We start from the raw sequence: 21,335 nt of genomic DNA, 5'->3' as shown, positions 1-21,335 counted from the left end.
GTGTGCATGGAATCCTGAAAATCTGGAAATCCATCCTGTGGATCAAAGAAGAAGTCCTTTTTACTTTAGATTTGTAAATAAGACAAATATATTATCAAAAACTCAGATATTAAAGAAAACCACCTTAGTCCTACTACCATAATTAAGACTTTAATGTACAATATTTCATTTTAGTCTTTTACAATAAAACTACCCTATTCTACAGTTGTAGCCTTGGTAAAAGATTTATGCACCCACATTGTTTTACGCTGGACTGCAGACTTCAAGATCATTGATAATAATGGTTATAGAACATTTCATATGACATGTCAACTAGTGGTTCAACTATTTAATCACTATCCTCATATGGGACATTTAGATTTTTCCCCCTTATTTTTGCCTTGAAAAATACTGCAAAAAATATTTCCATAGAAATAACATTTCACATAGTTTAGTCAATATAACAGATCCCCAGAGCAGAATTATTGCATAGAGATGGACATTTTTATGTCATTTATACTTTCGCCAAGGGCCTTTACTGGTTTGTGATACCATAAGCTATACGTGAGTTTTCCTGGCCAGCACTGGGTGTTGGTGTTTCTTTCATTTCTGCCAGTTTATATTTTTGTTTAGATATTACAAAAAAATTTAATTTTAAATACTGTAGTTGTATATGATTTTATTTTGTGATTTATTTTATTGCTATAAAGTTTAGAAAAGCATTCTGCTTTAGAGATTTGATAAGTATTCAAATCTACCCTCTAGTTTTTCTAAGCCTTTATTTATTTTTTAAATTGAACTCTAACCTATCTGTAATTTATTTTGTCAAATGTGGTAAAGATCCAAAGTAAATTTTCTTTTAAGATGCTACCCAGTAATCAACTTGAATTTCTGAATTCTTCTTCCATGTTGACTTGTGATTACTACTTTACCATTCATGTGACAGGCAATGGGGCGCTTGAATTAGAAAGATCTGCACTCATGTTCCAATTCCACCACTTACTAACTACCTGACACAGGATGAGTAACTTAACCTTTCTGAATTTTAGTTTCCTCATGAAAAACAAGAATAAAATAATCTATCTATTAGGGTTGTTGTGAAGAACAAATGAGATAAAGTAAATGAGACCCCGCTTTTAGTATGCAGTAACTGTTAAGTAAATATATCAATATATATAAAATTTTTATATTAAATAGAGCCTATTTTGGGCACTCTTCTCGAGGACACCATTTCAACTTAAACTATTTCCGTTTTATACTTTATAAGTATTGGTGCCAGTCCATCTACTGCTTTTTTCCAGCTTTTTTTTTTTTTTTTTTACCATTTGTTGCGCCACATGAAATTTATAACTACAAATCATGGTAGCATGGTTTTAGTAACTTTACTAAATACTACTAAAGCATTCCTCACAGAAATTGTCATTAACCTCCAAAACATTTCTTCCCTTATTTGATAAGCTATACTTGTAGCAAAGGGTGGATCATTAAAAACCAAAGTTCTTACAATAATAGAAAAAAATGTAATAATAAAACACTTTACCTTCTTTGAAATATAATATTGGTTCAAAAAATTTTCCACATCAGGAAAAATTATTTCCCCACTGCAGATTTAATGTTTTCAAATATTGCATCTACCAAAATTTATTTCCTAAGTAATAATTAATTTGCTATTTTTTAAATTCAAAGCCATGAAATGAAAGAGACAAGAGCAAATAAATTTGACATCTTGAGATAGCCATATGTAGTAGCTTTAATGGTTAGCTGATACACAATCAGCATTTTTAAAAATTTTTAATATTTTTTACAATTTAGTATGATTAAAATTTGTAAAAAATATTAAAATTTTTTATTTTGTTTATTGCTGTTATTTTTGTTATTGTTTTTATGTTTTTAACATTTTATTTTTTTAATTTTCCCCCCTCCACCCTTCCCTCTGGTAACCACTAGTCCATTGTCCATGTCCATGAGTCTCTGTTTGTTTGTCCTGTTCATCTGTTGCTTCTAGATTTACATCTCACATATAAGTGATATATGTGATTTTCAACCTTTTCTGTCTCTCTTATTTTGCTTTAGTATGATTATTTCAAGACCCATCCATGCTATTGCAAATGACAGTATTTCATCTCTTCTTATGGCTGAGTAATATTCCATTGTATATATGTACCACAGCTTCTTTAGCCAATCACAATCAGCATTTTCAAAGACTGAAAATAGCCACCTTTCTAGGTGGCTACATGCGATCAAGTTAATTTGGCTTAGAAGAATGTATAAAATATAATCATTGACTGAGCTAGAATGAACTTTATACCACTGCATATGGTCTAAATCTAAATGAAAAATGTACTTTTTCTTATTCAAATTTTCTCCTAAGAACTTATTTAGACCTAAAAACCTAACTATCTCTTTAGCAAACTCTCTTTTAAGTTCTAAAGTTTAATGAGGTAAGTTATTGTTAGAAAACAATAAAAGCAGCTATCATTTTTTCAGGTGCCTACGTGGTATCAGTTCCTGACTATGTTCTGTAGATTTCATATATATACACACACACACATACACACACATACTTACTGTCTTATTCAAGCCCCACCACAAACAACACTGGGTTTCCCTCGTTTTACAGTTAGACATGGGCTTCAAAGCCTATGTTCAAACCATAAATTCCTAGTTACCATCCTTTATGAAACACAATAGTAAATAGAGGCATTTCTCTTACAGCTCTGTTTTTTACAAGTTCAACTGGTTTAACTCTATGATTTATACTGAATTTAAAATACAATTCTACTACTTATTTGCTGTGATACTAGACAGATTATTTCAATTCTCTGTGTCTGTCTCTCCAACTTTAAAAATGGGGATAACACCAGTGCTTAGCTAACTTTAAAACCACTTTAAGGAAACAAAAAATTCATGAAAAACACTTAGCACAATGCTTTGGCATGTAGAAATTACCCAGTAAATATTTACTATTAATATTTATTAAGTCTCCCCCCACCCCCAAAAAAGAAACACCACCAGATATAGTCAGAGTAAAATAGATAGCATGCTATAAGTGACTTATGTATCTCTATGATACTGGTGGAATAAATTTTAGGGATATTTACGTATAGACATCTTAAGGAATGAGCATTTAACACCAAAACCAGCAAGAAAATATTGACTATGTTGGTGGGAAACTGTTTTAATGGGGGAAAAAAAAAGGAAAACTAGAAACATCTATTTATTTATTCATTCAACAAAAATACCCTGTTTACCTAACAAGTTCTACATTCTATACTCAAGGCTGAGGATACACTGACTCCTGCCCTGCTGACAAAGAAATTTTAGAGAGAGAAATGGACACAGAGATCCAGGACACAGTAGAGGACACTGTGTCAGGGAAGGCTAGAAGGTGCGCCCTCTGGGCTAAGACTTGAAAGAAGAGAGTTCTCCAGGGTAAGAGAGCAGCTTATACAGAGGCCTGGAGGCAAAAAGAACAGGATACACTCGACAAGCTGGAAATTACTGCAGGTAACACAGGGAATACACTGAGAAAAAGGAAGTGGTGAGACAGTCTGTGAGGCCTTGTAAGCCACGTTAAGAATTTGAGTTTATCTTAAATTCAAAGTGAAGACTCTGATTAGGAAGAGCCTAATCAGATCTGTGTTTTACAAAGCCCAATTTGAATGCAATGGGGACAATGGATTGGGGTGCAGGGTGGTCTCAAGGATAGTGGTGAGGAACTGGTCAGACGGTTGTGATGAAGACATAGTGGCCTAGCTCCGGACAGTGACAGATGCAACAAAGAAACAGATGAATTCCAGAGCTATGGCTTTGGCAACCAGCAGTCTAGCGGTAATATTCACTACAGTAAGGAACTCAGGCCCAGGAAGGAGGTTTGGGGAGGGAGCACAAAGGGGATGAATTCAGCGAGGGACATGTGATCTGCTGGTGAGACTCTGTAGATAAACTCGGTAGGCAGGTACACCGAGTTGTGAGCCTGGGGCACGATAAGGGAGAATTCCAGCTCATCAACAGGCCCTGAGTGGAGTGTGCCCAGGCCAGTACCCGCATTATCTCAGTACCGTTTCTAAAAGAGCTTATAGAAGGAGAAGGGAACCAGATGTGTGATCTCAGGCAAGAGAGTTAACCTCATTATTTCCAGTGTTCCCAATTTTTAATGGAGATTAAACCATCTGCTTTATGTGCCTGATGGAAATTTGTGGGGATTAAATGAAGTAATGCAAATAGTAAATCTTGGAAAAATACACATTGCTATACAAATATATGGTGGCACCACTGTCAGGATTATTCGACGATGAGGATATGGAAAATCTGTAAGGGGGAATTTCAAACTTTATATGTGAAAGTTTTTGAAAAACGGACACTGCTCTCTAATTAATAAAGAGAAATAAAGGCACACAATAAGCAATAAATAACAGTATCCAGGTAATCAGTGATCTCTGCAGCTGAGCACATTAGTCATTCTAATTTTCTCCCACAGACTTGACAGCTCATTGTAGATCAGAAAACTACAGATTGCGTAGCTATCACTTTATGATATTATAAAGTAGATATGACTTAGAAATAAAAGCGAGATATGACTTAGAAATAAAAGTGAGAACAGTCCCAAGAAACTGGTCTCTTTCACATTATGTTTGGTGCAGGACTTTCGTTATGTCTCTCAAGCTTTTTTCCCAGGAACCAGCTGTACCACGCTATGAGCAATTTATCTTCATGTCATATTCTTGGCTGCTGCCATTAATCACAGTGTTCCCTTACTGGTGAGACTGAGCACTGAGAAAATAAAAGATACAGAGGGGGATGCTGTTCACGACCTAATTATTCTCATGCCATTGCTCTCTATCCCCTTTCCTCCTCAACCTTCCCACCAAATACTATCAAGTTGCTTTAAAGCCATTGCTTAGCTGTCTTTAAAATGACTTGTTCCAACAGATGTTCTCAGCCTCACACGTGCATTTTCCTTTTTTCTACTCACACTTTCTATATGAATAGCAGATTGTAATGCTTCTGTTTTTCTGATCCAGAGGGGAAGAGTCTACATCAAATTAGACCAGCTTTCTTTTCAACAAGCTTAGAAACAGCGTAGGTGGCTATTCTGACCCTCTTCCCCACCTCCCTCCTCACTCTCCACTCCCACCTCCCTGGAACTGCTAGCAGATGTTTCCTCTAAGCCCTTCTTCGAGCCCCAATTCTCTGACTTTCTGGTCTCTATTAACAAACTTCAATTCTTTCATCCAGTTATATCTGATTGCTTTGCACTCCCAGCCCACACAGGATCAAGAATGCTGTCACCTCCTATATCTTTGCCTAGTCTCCAGTAATATCAGTAAAAGAAGAAAACTTACAGATGGGATCTGAACAGTAAAAGCTTATTTGGTCAGCTACTATTGCCAGTCCTGAGACTGGTTGTTTTACATGTTCTTCCTCTCCTTCTAAGATATTACTTCTAACAGTGGAGGTAATGACAGGGTCTGTCCATGGAACATAGTATGTTCTTAATGAAAAAGGCTATCAACTGAATCTACTTTTAACTAATGTTTCAAAAAAATGAGGGAAAGACAAGAATGTCAGGGCCACTGGCTCTCAATTTTTCATCTCTTTTAACGAGTTGTCAAGCTGTCTTAAATACTTCCTGTCATAGGTACAATATAAATATTTTTTCTTGATTTGTTTATTTTCCCAACATGCTTTTTTCCTCATTCAAAACAATTAGTATGCCAAATAATAACGTCTTAACATTTAAATATTTTTAAATTTACATTAAGTTTTCTACTCAAAAGTTTTTATTGGATAAGCTTCCTTGGATTAGAAAATGGTAACTGCCACCCTTTCCCCCTTCTTCAAAGACTACCAGTCCTGTGAACACCTTGCCCTTCATACCACACCAGTGAGAGAAAAAGTATAATCCCAATAGTGTTTTTCACCTCTAAAGTGCTTTGTGAATGTCCGCTGGCACCCAGAAAGTTGGTATTGCTTTGAAGTTTAGAAGCCATACCTGGATTTGAAGCCCTGGTTCTGCCATTAGATAGTGATTTGGCAACTGGGGCAAGTCACTGAGCCTTTCTGGGTCTCTACTTGGCTATAAAATGGGAATCATAAGCTCTCCATACAGGTAGACAAGAAGGCTTGTGATAATTTCAAATGCCTAGCAGGAAGAGGCACGTAACAGATTCAATAAAAAGTAGTTATTTTTGCAATGGCTCTAGAGCTAGATTTGGGGTATCTGATGAAAAGGAAAATAAAATACATGCTCATTTTAGCTGTAAGCAGATTCACACGCAGGGTTGTAATCCCAGGTGGATGAGCTTTTCATCTAGCCTGGGAAGGAGAAGTATTCCCAAACCTTGATTACTAAAACAGAGGGTTGAAGAGGTGCTTTCACTAGAGGCTTCATTCCAAGTGATGGGTTACCCTAAGACCTCCCCAAGCTAGGAGACTTTTTCCTCTGTGTCCATCTCATACACTTTAGGAATTACAGAGATAAAGTTCAACATCTCTATGTTTTTAAAATGTGTAGGAAAGAGCAGTATTTTGGGACAGGTTATTACAATATGTATATACTGATTATCAAACAACACCAACAAAAACAAAAACAATCAAATAAATAGCTAATTATCCTTAAGGGGAAACAACTTACTACATAATAAGAATAATCAGACAAGGATTTTAAAACTGCATTCCACTCAAACCTTCATAAAAAGATCAGGAAAATACAGCATTTAGCAACAAGAAAAGATCTTACTGAGCTTGAACAGAGCACTAGTTTTATCAGTGTATCATAATGTACTGATAATGGCATGCAAGAAAATGTTTTTCTTTCCCTTACATGTCTATCTTGATGTCATGTCTATTTTACCTACTGGACATTACAATTATTTTTGTTAACTGTAAAAATTATCTTTTCAAGAGAAAAAGAAGTCAGCAACTTGGTATGTATGCTCATTTGTCATTGTCAATGATTTTGGAAAACTAAAGATGAAAAGGAAGAGAAAAAATGGTCTTATTAATTTGGGCTTAGTAATTAGAAATCTGTTATACTCTACAACAGGCTAAACTTATCTTTTTATTACTTTCTTTTAATAGAGAATTAGTGAGCTAAGAATCACAAAAGAAATATTCAAATGAAATAGGAGAAACGAGTATGTGCAAAAAATTCTAAACTCCTTCTAGTTTTACTTATGAAGTCCTTTGTGTCAGTCACATATTCTGGACAAACTGGTCTCATTGTTCTCTAAACACGTATAGTATTTTCTTATGTCTGTGTCTTTCTTTGCTCATGCTAGTCTATCTTTACAATGCCCTTTCACCCTCCATTCCATATCCCTACCTTCTGAAATCCTTTCTTTTAAAACCCAGCTCAAATGACATCTCCTCTACAGAGCCTCCCCTAATCTCTTCTCATGCTAAAAATTCTCACCCCCGCCACCAGTAGCCACACAGAAGGTAGACATAAGCAAAGCACTAATACCTGATGAAAAGTCTTAAGGGAGTAGTAGTAATCCTATACAGCCAATACTAACTACTTCATTATCAGCTTCCAGAACCAAATGAATAGCTCTAGCATCTCAAATTTAACTTAAGAGTACACCACAAGAGAATGCAGACAAGGATTTATACCAATATTGTACATTTTACAAAGAATTATATACATGAGTAGATATACTGTCCTAAATTCAAAGCTAAAGTCCCTCTTTATTTGTGGGAAATGAAAATCAAGAGTTTATTGTGTATATAAGAGCTTTTATAGAAGCTTGGGGTTGATTAGTCACTTGTTTTATTTAGGAAGGTTTAGAATTGTTATTCACAGAAAAGGAAACACCAATTGTCCTAAATCTAAATTCATAACTGCTCAAATGGCTTTGTAAACTCCAGTAAAGCAAAAAACTAACCATATTCAACCATCTCTAGTATATTTAAAGGAATATTTTTAAAGGAACAGAAGGGCCACATCTAATGCTATAACTCAACACTGAGAGCCACTAAAAAGAAACCAGAACACTGTAATTGGATAGAAGAAGCAATGTGCTTAAATTTCAGAATCAGGGCCACTGAGAGAGCCAGAAAGACATGAATACAGCCTAAGAAGAAAAACCACAGCTCAGAAAGTCCATGAGATTCAAAATCTCAAACTTCAGTGTTCATGAGTGTTCTCCGAAGCTAGACAAAAAGGAAAGCGGGGCTTAAATGTGAGAGCAGCCTGAATCATGATCACATGGAAGGCCAAGGGCGAGAAAGAGAGGTGAATTAATTTCTAGCCTAGCAACTGACTACTTTTCCTGGCCACTTGGCAGATTCTGTATCTTCTTTGCTCTAAATCTTCCAATGGCACATGTCTTCTCGGCAGTTTCTGTGTTTACTTGGCCTTCCCTTTCAGTGGCAGAGTCATTTACTTGGGCTCCTTTCTTACTTGTTATCTTGGGATGCAATAGGATAAAACTATTTCACGGGTTAGATCATCTTTCAGTGGCCTTTTAGATAATTTCAACACATTTTTTGAGTGGTATCTGAGGCTAACCCATCAAACATTATTCAGAGCTAAGTGAGGTAGATTATAAATATAAGCAAAATCTTAAAAATGTGCCCGTTTTCGAATAAAATTCTTTTCTTTGACAACAACTGCTTTAGGCTAAAGATTTTAAAAGTCAAAGATGCTTATCCATAGCCATTCGTTATTTCATCTAACAGATTTTATTAAGTGCCTATTAAGCGCAAGGCTCTGTAAAACTCAGTATAAAGTAGTAAATAGGCAGATAAGAGTTCTATTCTTGTTTAATGGGACAGACTGATAATAAATTAAAAACAAATACATAATAGCTTCAGATATGGTAAATGCTAGAGAAACAAACCAAACAAACCAAGAGAATGAATCTACACGTGATTTGGGGGTATGGATGTTGCTTTGCTTTAGAAAGGGAGGCAGGGAAGTCAGAGGAATCTCTCTGCTATGAGCTGAAGCCATGTGACGATCTAGAGATCTAGGTAGGGGGAACCGTGAGTAGCGAGGCACAAATGAGTCTGGCATGTTCCCGGAACGGAAAGTTGGTCTGTGTAGCTGGGAAACAGTAAGAATGGGGAAGTGTGGCAGCAGATGAGGTTAAAGATGCAAGCCAGAGTTAGATCACGTAGGGTCTTAGGTACCTTCGGAAAATTTTATTCTAGGTACCGTAGAAGGCCATTGGAAAGATTTAAGTAAGAAAGGGATTTATGTTTTTAAAAGATAACTGTGGCTTTGGTAAAAATGAAAGACTATTCCGTACAAACAAATGCTTCGTAAAAATAATTTCATGATGGAAATGTATGGTAGTCAAACATAGCTTATTTGCTTTAACTTGAAATTAAAAAACAGAAGGCTAAGAGAGTACTGACCCCCAGCTATCCAAAGACAAAAAAAGAAGGTGCCACCTGACTTCGAATTTCTACTCTGCTGCAGTCTGGCCTCAGAAAAAGCACAGTAGTCTCCCCATATTAATGGGGAATACACTCTAAGACCCCTAGCAGATGCTTGAAATTGCAGATAGTAACAAACTCTATATATACTGTTTTTTCCTATACATACATACCTATGATAATGTTTAATTTGTAAATTAGGCACAGTAAGAGATTAACATAATAATTAATAAAATAGAACTACTATAGCAATATACTGTTATGTGAGTGTGGTCGGTCAGTCGATCTGTCTCTCTCTCCAGTAATTTTTATATTTTTCTGCCCAAACCCATTCTTGGATCTGTGTAACCATCCCTTACTTGCAATAAATGGTTTGGTGTCGTTCATTTCTGGAGATCCCTTGCTGATGTCTTCCTATAGGCTCAATGCTTTCTGGTGCAACACACTGCTGTCAATTGAAACACGTTTTCTGTTCATGTCTTCCACCCACAAATTTAATGCTTTTTCCATCTTAAGTACTTATCACACACTGTGGTCATAACTTTCGTAATTTAAGGCATGACAGCAAAATTAGCACAAACTTCTTTTTCCTTCCTCATAATTTCATGGATAAGAAGACTGGTTCTTAATCTAGATCTCAGCAACCTCGGCATAATTTTTTTTTTTTTCTTTATAAAGTTGAGAACTTTTGCCTTTTCACCTAGAGAAAGCACTTTACAGCTTCTCTTGGACATATATTAACTGCCAGCATCACTACCCTTGGGCTTTGGGGCCACTATTAAGTAAAAGGAGAGTTACTATGAACACAAGCACTGCAACACTGTGACAATCTGATAACCGAGATGGCTACTAAAGGTAGTATACACAGTATGGATACACTGGACAAAGAGATGTTTCACATCCTGGGTGGAAAAGAGTGGGACCATGCAAAGTTTCATCACACTACTAAGAATGGCGCACAATTTAAAATTTACAAATTGTTTATTTCCAGAATTTTCCATTTCATATTTTCTGACTGCAGTTGACCATGGGTAACTGAGACTGCAGGTAACTGAAACTGTGGGAAGTGAAACCACAGATAAGGGGGGACTGCTGTATCCAATCCAAACTAAGAACCAGTAGTTCTGAAACCACTCTATAGTTCTGAGAGCCCTAAGAAACGCACATTTTTCTTGCTCAAACTCCTACCTCACCACTGGCAGGTCTAAAATCAAAAGGACAGACTTAATCGTGACTCTCAAAAAAAGGCTTTAATTATAGTAAAGTCTCCATAATTTGCACCTACTAAATTGTAATTTCTCTCAGATAGCTAATATAAAGAAATTAAGTCCTAGTTCCTCTAAATTTAATATGATGACAAATGATGTAAATATGATTATAAAAGGTATAGTTTTAACCAGTGAAGTTTTAAATCTGTAAAAAACATCTATTTATAAATCTACCTTTGATAAATTGACTGGATATAAATCTCATCGTTGCTGTTTCCTTCTAAAGACTTCCTTAGAATCCTAATTCAAATTATTATGGGTATATCAAAGCAATGAAATTCTACATTGTTTTTAAGATTTTATAATACATATTTTTCACTAGTTCATGAGACCATCTTTTTTTTTTTTTTTAGTTTGAAATACTAAAAAAAAAAAAAAAGGAAAATATTATTAGCATAAGAAAATATAATACATAATCATACCTCTACTTTAATTCTCTTTGGGGATAATTCATCTCTTTCTCCACATTTTGACCTGAGGGGAATGGAAGATAGAAAAACTTGATAAGGTAACAAATTTTATTTGAAAGGCATCTCAACCTATACTTTCACCAAAACGTATAATCCTGAAACTCTGACATCAAAAATAAGACATTCATAATGAACATTGCAATAACGATAGAAACTTTTCATTTCTAAATTAACATTAAAAAAACACGCAGACACAATTACATTATACATTCTAAAAGACCATTATCTAGAACTCCCTGCCCAGGAAGTACCCACTAATATGTAACAATCATCACATAATAAAAAAAGGGGAAAAAATCAAGGAGGATTATATTTCATGATATCCCTTTATGGATCAGTAAAAACATTTTGGGACAAAATGTCAAAAATGGCCATTTAAGATAAAATGCATTTTATCTCTCTACTGAAACTACAGACGCATTTTCCCTTAATCTTCAGATCCCTCTGCTGGGAATCTATCCCACAGAGGTACCTACAAACATATGAAATACCACTGGCCAAATAAATTATGACAACCCATCAACTGAAAGTTATACCTTCATTTAAAAGATGTTAAAATGTGAAAAAAAGTACATCTCAGAATCGACAAACTAAGATATGGTGTTATTTATTATTGTATTATTTATGACAAAAGACTAGAAACAACTCAAGTACCCATTAATAGGGAGCTGGTTAAATGAATCATGGTACATCAATGAACCTGTAAAAAATAATGAAGATGATGTATATGTACTAATACAGAGAGATCTCTAAGACATATTAAAATAAAAACGAAATATAGAATGATGTAGACACATGCAACCTATTGTTTTTTGAAAAACGGGTGAAAATGAGAAATTATATTTATATTTCTATGCCTGCACATAAACAAATGCTACAAAGATAAAAAAGTAATAAAGCTACCTACACTGAAGAGAGGAACAGGGTAAAACAAGACAGGAATGAGAGCACAACTTCTTATTACATATTTACATAGTTCTAAATTATGTGAAATTGTTATGTATTTTAAAACATATTTAACGTAAAAAAGAAATGTAAATACTACAAGAAACAGCTAAAATTTGTTGAAAGTAGTTGCTTCTAGGGCATGGTATTAAAAAGGGGGAAGGAAGCAGAGTAGGAGAACTGCTGAATTTCATTATAAGCCTTTGTACTATATGACTTCTTAAATCATACACATGTATTACTTTGATTAAAGAAAATTAAATAACACTCTTGAAAGGAAACTTTTGTATGATACAGTGAAGAAAATGAAAAATCACTAAATCAGCTCTTGATTATTCAACTCTTAAAAAAAAAATCTTGTAAATAATCCTATAATATTGCTGTATGTTCTGACCTGATCATTTAGTCTGTATCATTTTACTTGTCAGTTTGTAAATACATGAGCTCTTGGGGTAGGGTAGAAAATGAAGCAGCTATGAGTTAGGAAAAATAATGGTGATGACAGCAAATTACTAAAAGGGTTGCTTTCAAACTTGAATATACACAAGAATCATCTGGGATGCTTGGGAAAGTGTGAATTCCAAGGTTCTATCCCCAGAGACTGTGATTTATTTGAGTTGTGGAGGATGCTCGGGATGTGGCTTTTCAACACATACTCAGTTATTCGAATGCAAGTGATCACCTGCATCTACTCTGACAAGCAGCAGCATGCACAAATGATGGTGCACGGGAAATCAAGGTCCACGTGGAACCAAGGGAACAAAATCAAAATAGTCCTATACTTATAGGCAAAACTTAGGGTTCAAGTGAGGAGAAAATGAAGAACAATATGTTGTTTACATTAAATTGTAAAACCATATTTTTCAACATTTTTTAAATTTCAAACACATGTTCCATATTCCACTTATTGGTAATAAAAGTATCTTCCAATTTTTCTTTAAATACTGATCAGTGGAATCTTTTTATCTATTCATAAGATTGCAAACACCTTGCAAAAGGAACTAATTTGTTTTCTCAGAGTTCAAGTTCATGTAGTTAGTGGTGTACAAATAAAACTATAAATGCTGAGTAACTAAACCTATCATCGCACTCAAAACCAAAGCATCTGCATGAGAGAATGTCTAAAACCACTGCCAGAACAATGTTTTAGTGCTAGGACGATCTTTCAAAAGACACACAAAAGAAAATTAACAAAACAGCAAAAACCACCTTAGGAATCATGTTTTGAAAAGTCACTTCACTGCTTAATTTTACAGAACTATAATCACACTTCTTCTTTTTCAGAAATGCTTATCATATACTATCAATGGATAGTATTTCAAGTTCTATTTCTATCAAGCAATGCAAAAATTAAACATTGTCAATTAAACACTTACTTGGTGGTTCTGTAAGTATATTTATAGGTGACTTCTCGTGAAATCTGCCTAGCCAGAGCAAAAAGTTCATCTCTTCTTGTCAGCAGGGCATTATCCTTCACACAGAGCTGAGCAGCCGCTTCATTGACAGTGAGCTGCATATCCAAAATAAAGTTTTAAAAATTATAAATATTTTAACTTCATCTACATATATAAAACATTCCACTTAAGAATAGAAAAATGTCACATCATTAGATAATGAAATCATAATTTATAAAAATCAGGATGGTCTTTATTCTTAATTAGTCCTAATGACTAATTTCAAAAGAAAAATAAGTCATCTACCATCTCTCAGAACTCAAACTAGTCAAAATAGTCATCTGTTTTATTTATTTATATCATTTATTTTTGTTTAGGTATGAGTTTACAGAAAATAAGTGAAATTAAAATAAAAGTAAAAAAAGTTTGATAAAAATATTTATCACCATATACATATGACATGGTGATATTTCCCTAACTAAAAGTGAGTATACATGGTCTGACAGATATTTTTTTCAATGTAAACTGACGTGAAATTCTTGAAGAAATAAAAAATAAATAATTTTAATTAGATATTTATCAAATCACTTAGTAAAAATGTTTATCATAAATTAGGGCTATAAAGAAAAATCAAGTCTTACAGTTACTGAATCTCTTAAGTGTAAAAAAGTAAAATCTAATTTTAATCTTTAGAGTGTTAAATATTGCCAATATTTAAATATTGCTAGTTGACCAAACACCATGTATTAAAATTTAAAATAGCAAATGCTATCCTAAACTCGAAACCTGTAATTGTTCAATAGGTTAGAAAAAATTTTTTTCACATAATTTTGTCAATTTACATAGATGTAGGGAATTGCCAAGAAGTATATCCAACTTTTGAAAAAGCGAGAAACGTACTCATTCAAAGCATGATCGATGGCAAAAAGAGAATGGGTTTTTAAGACAGACACACCTGAACTGAGTCTTTCTCCATCATTACCAGCTATGTGTCTTTGGACATGTAAACATTCAAGAGCCTCAGTTTTCTCAGGGCCAAAATGAAATAATATCACTACCTCAAAACACTCTAACAAGAAGTAAATGAAATTGTTGTTATTTCAAAGTTGTTAATATCAGTTTTTGTTTTCCTTTCATAAGAAATCAGGCATTTACTCTTTCTCCCTACTTAGGCATCCCACTTTATTCACAATAATTTTTATTTAAAAATTTTAAAAATACAGAGAAGCAAAAAAAGATAATAAATGCAGCATGGAATCCTTCCATCCAGAATGACTATTAATATTTTAATGTCTATTATTCTAATATCTTTGTATATAGAAACACATATACATGTGAATACATATCAGTAATCTTTTGTTCACTGACATATGCTGTACTCTTTACTTTTATCATGTATTAAGGCAGAGACTTGCCTTGTTTACATCAGCATCTGGCATGGATTAGATGCTAAATATATGTAAGAAAAACTGAGCGTAGTTTAATGTCCAGAATGAGGTTAATTAAAATACTAATTGACAACATTTCACAAGTATGAGCTTATGCACAATCACAGAAAATAACTTTTCAACATAAACTGAAAACAATGTTCTAGTATTCCTTCCACCATCCTACCAGAAATCAAGAAGAAGAACATAACACATTCTTTGTTACTGAATTCAGGATGCAACAGACCAAGAAAGTAGACTCAACTCTCCAGGCCTTCAGGAAGCCTTCTGGTAGAAAAACTGAGGCTGGAGAAGTAACTATAGCTCACCCCCAAGTTGTAGTAAGAAGCCACTTCATCAAATTTCCCAATCAAAAATGTATTTTCTCATAGTGTTTTCTAGATTTCATGTTACTAGTCACTAATAATTAAATCAAAAGCTATGATGATATATTTTTTAGAACGGTACAAACACTCCAAAACAGTATTCAATCACTGCATCACCATGCTAGCTTTTAAAAAAATTCCAAGTTTCTAATTTTGTTAAAAGTATAAAATAAGATATTTTCCCTAATTGGTTGATTTCCTCCACTTCCTTTTTTCGTGGCTAAAAATACCAAAATTCCATTCAGAGCTTCATGCAAAAGATTTCTTAAAGTTAGCTTTCTATCATCATAACTAGACTTAAAAACTTTCTGTACTAGTAGTTAAAATTATAATCTTTAACAATCAAATGATTACGACTTTCAGTTAAATGTTATTAGCATAAAAATATGAATATGAATTCTATCATAAAGAGGCTCAAAAAGCAATCAACTTTCATTTCCAGCAAAGGGAGGTCTAGGTACCATGACTGGCCTCTCTCAGAGATAATAACTAAAAATTTTGTATAAAATAGAGAAGACAGACATTATCTTAACTACATCGATGAGCTAGCAAAACAGTAAGTACTCAGGCCAAACTGAATGAAGACAGTATCTCAAAGGAATAAGTTGAAGACAGCTGCTAAACCAAATGAACTTGAACTTCAATCTTCACAGCCTCATGGGGCTGGTGAGTGTGGAAGGAGAATGGTGAAAAGAAAAGTGTGTTTGGAGGAAAAATGGTGAGAGTGGTGAAAAGAAACACCCAGGATCCACCAAAAGTGAGGAGTCTAAGATCTCTCCTCCATAAAGCTGAAATCCTAAAGCATTACACGCCCAATGTAAGGCTGAATTAGAAAAACACCTGTACCCTGCAGGGGAATGCAAGGGAAATTACCTTCCCTATCTTGAACCTTGTTAATGAGTAGGAGAGAGTAGAAGATACCCTTGAGGTTTCATAACCCCAAATCAATCCTCATTTAGATTTTCAGCCCTAATTAAAACTAAGTGGGCTGAGATTTTATTTTCATGAGATCCTAGAGTTGTACTGAGTATAGGTGCCCAGTAGAAGCAAAAGCAAATAACCTCTAGGAGAATCCATTTCCTTCTTAGGCTTCAAAACAGTTCCACAGTTGCAAAAAAAATGAGTTATATAGACAGAAATCATAAAACATCCAAAGAAACAAAGTATCAGAAGTAACAACCAGCGGAAATAACAAAGAGAAAAAATCAGACTCTCGAAGACTTCAACAAAAGAAATAAAAGTTGAAAATATGACTAAAGAGTAACACAGTAAAAAAAGAAAAAAAAAACAGGAAAAATTTCAGAAATGAGGAGAGAAGAAATTAGAGCAGAGGCAAACAGATTTCAAAAGCAGACAATAATCAGATAACCATTGTCTTGTAAATACAACAGTGAAAGCCAAAAGCCAAGTAAATGACACCTTTAATTACTACAGGACAATGACTGACAATACAGAATTTTATACCCAGAATAAATAGAAAAAAGAACCAGAGCAAAATAAAGATATTTTCTAGTAGGGTGGGGAAAGACATTTTGTCATCAGTAGACCTTCATTAAGAAAATTCTACATGATGCACTTCTGGCTAAAGTAAACTAACTCTAGATGGTCAACTTGCAGATATAAAGAGTTGGGAAGGGGAAGAAATACAAAATAAAATAATGAAAATAAAATAAAAATATTAGTCATTATAATAAATGTAAATGGACCAAACGTTCCAGTTAAAATACAAAGATATAAGAATGGATTTTAGAAAATCCAACTGTTGGTATTTATAAGAGATCTATCTAAAACATGGATTAGCAAAGACTGAAAGTAAAAGGATGGAAGAAAGATCTAACAAGCAATTACTAACAAAAAGAAAGAACATGTATCTATAATAATATCAAAGAAAACAGGTTTATAAAACAAAATGCATTATTAAAGATTAATAAGGTTACTGCATAATACAAAGAGAAATAGACAACTCCACATCAGAGTAGGTGATTTTAACACACAACTCTCAGTGACAGAGCAAGCGAAGAAAAAAAAAGTAAGACTAGAGAGTTTGAATAACAGAGTTAATAAGCTTGTTGAAGCAGACACATATTGAACACTCTAACACAATAGCAGAAACACACAAAAAACACTGACCACCACATAATGGGCAATAACGAAAATTTTAAACTTTAAAGAGTTGGCAACATGCAAACCATATTCTCTTGACCACAATGCAATTCAGTTAGGAATCACTAGGAAAAATAATTAAGGAAAAAATCCTCACATTTGAAAAGTGGAAAAAAAACTTTTAAATAACTCATGGGTCAGAAAATAAATTATAAACAAAAAGAAATAATCAGAATTGAAAAATAATAAGATAACCTCATAACAAGACTTGAGGAATAATGCTAATTCAATACATAGTAAGAATTTATAGTCTTAATTGCTTACAGTAGAAAAGAAGAACAGCTGGACATTAATGAACTAAGCACCCAACTTAAATTAGAAAAGAACAAAAAATAAAAAATAAAATCAACTGTAAGAAAGTAGAAAACACATACACACAACTAAGAATATAACTGTCAAAAGTTGCTTCTTCAAAAAGATGAGTTGTGAACCTTTTTCTATAAAAGGTCAGATAGTAAATATTTTGGTTTTACAGGCCAAACAGTCTATGTTACAACTACCGAACTCTGACATCAAAGCTCAAAAGCAGTCACAGACATAAACAAGCTTATCCGCACAATCAGGAGGCAGGTCAGATTTGGTCCACGAGCTCTAATTCACAGACCCTTGAAAAGATTAATAAAACTGACAAACCTCTGGCGAGACTGATCAGAGGAAAAAAGATTTAAATGTACAAATAATATTAGGTCTTAAAAACTATAAAAACCTTTATGCCAGTAAGTTTGAAAACTTAGATGAAATGGACATATTCTTAGAAAAATGTGACTTACCGAAAGTGACCCAAGAAGAAACAGATTACCCTAATAGTCCAATAATCCATTTTTTAAAATGATCAAAAGGAAACAGCCAACATTTGTTTTCAAGTATAAGATGCTGAAATCTATCCATTCTAAGCTGAGAGTTCAGAATAAAGCAACATAACTTACTAATAAATGTGTTCAGGTCTGTGGGGTTCCCGGAGTCAGCATTCTTCCTCTCTCAAAAGACTGTTGAACTCTGAAACACTCAGCCTCGATGTCTCAACACTACAATGGAAACTGACCTAAACTTGGCACCATCATTCTTATCTTGATAATGTGCTTATTAGCACTCCGATTCCTGTAGAAGTTCCACAGATCTACAACTTACCCATTAACTCTACATCCCCACTTCTCTTTCCTATCTTTGAGTTCCACAGCTCTTTGCTGGACATTAATATCTGCTGACAAATATTCTATGATGCCAAATTATCTACCTGCTTCTACTTCTGAGTATTAAAAATGCCTACATTCTCTATTGCCTTGCTATTCTCAACTTTTACTTTATCTCTCCTCATCCATTCATTGATCTGACACAGACTGCTTGCTTAGTTTACCACATACTCTAACACACCTTTGGATAGATGGAACATTCTGCTTGCCTGGAATTCTTTCCCATACTGCTTCTGGGTTTGTTCCTCAGCACTCACCCCATATCAACAACTAGTTTGGTTCTAGGCCTCAGCTACTCACACTACCTTCGTGGTCTGACTCCGATAAACCAAGCCATACGTAGCCAGGTCCTAAGACCATCACTATTTATCTCATAAAAAAGTACTTATACCAATGATTCATTCCATAATTCTTTACTGTACAATGTAAACCACAATTGGAAACAAATATAAAAATTCAGACAGGAAAGAGAATTTTATGTACTCGTGAGAGTTGAAAATTTTTTTTCAGGTGTAGATAACTTATTTTCATCCACTAGTGACCTACATACATCTCTCTCTTGAAAGATTAAAAGAACAGTGTCCGCAGGGTTTATAGGAAAAAAAAACTCTCAGAAATATTACCAAACAGTGAATTAATAAGTCATATATTTCCTTATTTAAAAATTGAGGACAAACTTGTAACAATCTTTAATCTCAGAAATTTAAAAAACCTGAAAAATCTTCTTCTCATTTTAAATAGTCAAAGGAAAAAATGTTAAATTATCTTAATACCTAAAAGGTACACTCAATAGTATATTACTTCTTTTAATTCCTACAGGATTTCATAACTTCCACCAAGTTTTTGAATGGTTACTAGTTTGAAAACATCCTGATTTATAAACTTCTATCCTGAACTACATTATTGGACCAGGTTCACATACTTGAGTTACAAATAACAAGTGGTCTAAATTAAGTTTCAAATACACAAGCTACATTTTCCAAAGTCCCCACTCCCACATCTCGGCCTACTAGCATTCACTTTGAGTGTTCCCTTATTTTGGGAAAACCACAATGGTTTCGTTACTTAAATACCATCTGTACCTATTTACCCAAAGGAGCAAAGAGCCGCTTATAAAAGCCAAGTGTGAAATAATTCATTTTGGATTTTTTTAAAGTAGGTTAGAATTAAAAACAAAAACAGTGAGGTTAACAGGGTTCATTAAAATCTCTTTAACATGCTTTTGCTTTGATAAAAAATACAAGTATTTTGACTTAGCTGTGTTTTACCCAGTACATTTTAAAAACTGTATGAAACTGGATCAAAGTATGAAACTAAAATTGCCAACATGTTTTGCCCTTTGTTTTCTATTACTGACAAACATAATAACCTTTTAACAGATTCTTCTATTGGTTAGTAGGTAGTAAAATTGTCAAAGTATAACTGAATTATAACACTAAGTGTATTTTCTAGCTCTGCTCATAAGTTCTCCTGAGTCAGTTATTGTATGGCAACAATAATACATAACAATTGCAAAAGAATATGCCTATTTTATTTCTTAATTAAAAAACAAACTGCCTCGTAATGCAAAAACTTAATGCTTTCACTGTTTAAACTAAAATTTTTCTAAGTCATCTTACACTATACTTCTAAAGCTCATAATGTCTGAGTTCAACATAAAAATACCTTAACACAATAAATATGATCTACTTTCATAAAAGAGTTACATTTTGCCCTAAATGTTTTTAATACTGCTTTGAAGGAGTGTATCTCCTCTGTTACAAACTATTACCAAAGTTATCGCTTTGGAACACAATATGCCACATACATACAGAGAAAAACGAGGGCTTTTTACCTCATGAAGCGTGAGATGTTTCCCATCCTTTCTCTTTGAGTCAAACCTGCCATATATTGCACTATACTTTCGAATTTCCTCCTCTTTGTGTGGATCATCATCGCTCATCTCAAAGATGTGACCAATCATTTTGGCCAATTTCTTGTTGGTTTTTAGCAGCTCTTTCACTTCGTTCAAGTCACTTTTCGGCAGTGTGGGGGCCATTCGCTCTACACACTCGGCTACAGAGAGCGCGGCTGCAGCATCCAGCGCCTCACTGCTTTCCTTCGGGGAAGCTGGGGAGCCAAGGTCTGCTGGGGAGAGGCTGTGCTCACTCTCAGTGGCATGGTGGCCTTGCCAGAGTCTGGACTCACCAATACCCTGCAGTGCTAAGCTCCCCACCACATCTGATTTCCCCTGTCCCAAGCTCTGCACACAGGTGATGGCAGCACATTTGGGGACTTTTACATGAGGTTCCCGGGCATTGCTATTCCTTTCATAACTATTGCAGGATATTCCCAGCCACGTTGGTGATCCCTCTGGTAATTTATAGATGGGTATGCTACTCACAGGCAGGGAAGTCAGCGGCTGATTGAAAAGGCCAGGGTTTGTAACCCAGTCTCTCAAAGCCTTCTGTAGCCTTCTAACATGAAGGGGCTTGCTAGCCATGCCCACGAGGGCCATGATTTCCAAGAATTCCTCTTCTCCAGCTTCACAGAGCTGCTGGACATCATCACCACCTTGTTGGATAAAGGCATCAAAATATGAAAGCAGATTGGCTTTTTGTAATATTCTATACAGCTGCAACTCCCCCAGGGTCCTGGGTAGGGCTGCAGCCATTACTGTGGATGGGCTTAACCTGCAAAAAAAAAAAAAAAAAAAAAAAAAAAAGAAAACATCATTAAATTTTTCC

General features: G+C 34.5%; 1 protein-coding gene across 5 annotated transcripts in view; it reads right to left on the bottom strand.

Annotated features, from left to right (window-relative positions):
• Window positions 1-21,335, bottom strand: part of NAB1 (NGFI-A binding protein 1) — a 39,182-nt gene that overhangs the window by 8,048 nt on the left and 9,799 nt on the right. For all 5 annotated transcript variants that reach the window (XM_015596679.1, XM_025039370.1, XM_006921293.2 and 2 more), the window contains 4 exons: window positions 20,444-21,281; window positions 13,426-13,559; window positions 11,057-11,108; window positions 1-35 (listed from right to left, as the gene is read on the bottom strand). The exon at window positions 1-35 is cut by the window's left edge and continues 46 nt beyond it. In XM_015596679.1, coding sequence (XP_015452165.1) covers window positions 1-35; window positions 11,057-11,108; window positions 13,426-13,559; window positions 20,444-21,281 — 1,059 coding nt within the window. The remainder of the gene's footprint in view (window positions 36-11,056; window positions 11,109-13,425; window positions 13,560-20,443; window positions 21,282-21,335) is intronic.

The sequence above is a fragment of the Pteropus alecto genome, unplaced genomic scaffold (genome assembly GCF_000325575.1).
Source record: "Pteropus alecto unplaced genomic scaffold, ASM32557v1 scaffold3, whole genome shotgun sequence".
Taxonomy (NCBI): domain Eukaryota; kingdom Metazoa; phylum Chordata; class Mammalia; order Chiroptera; family Pteropodidae; genus Pteropus; species Pteropus alecto.
This window is presented reverse-complemented; position numbering and strand designations above follow the sequence as displayed.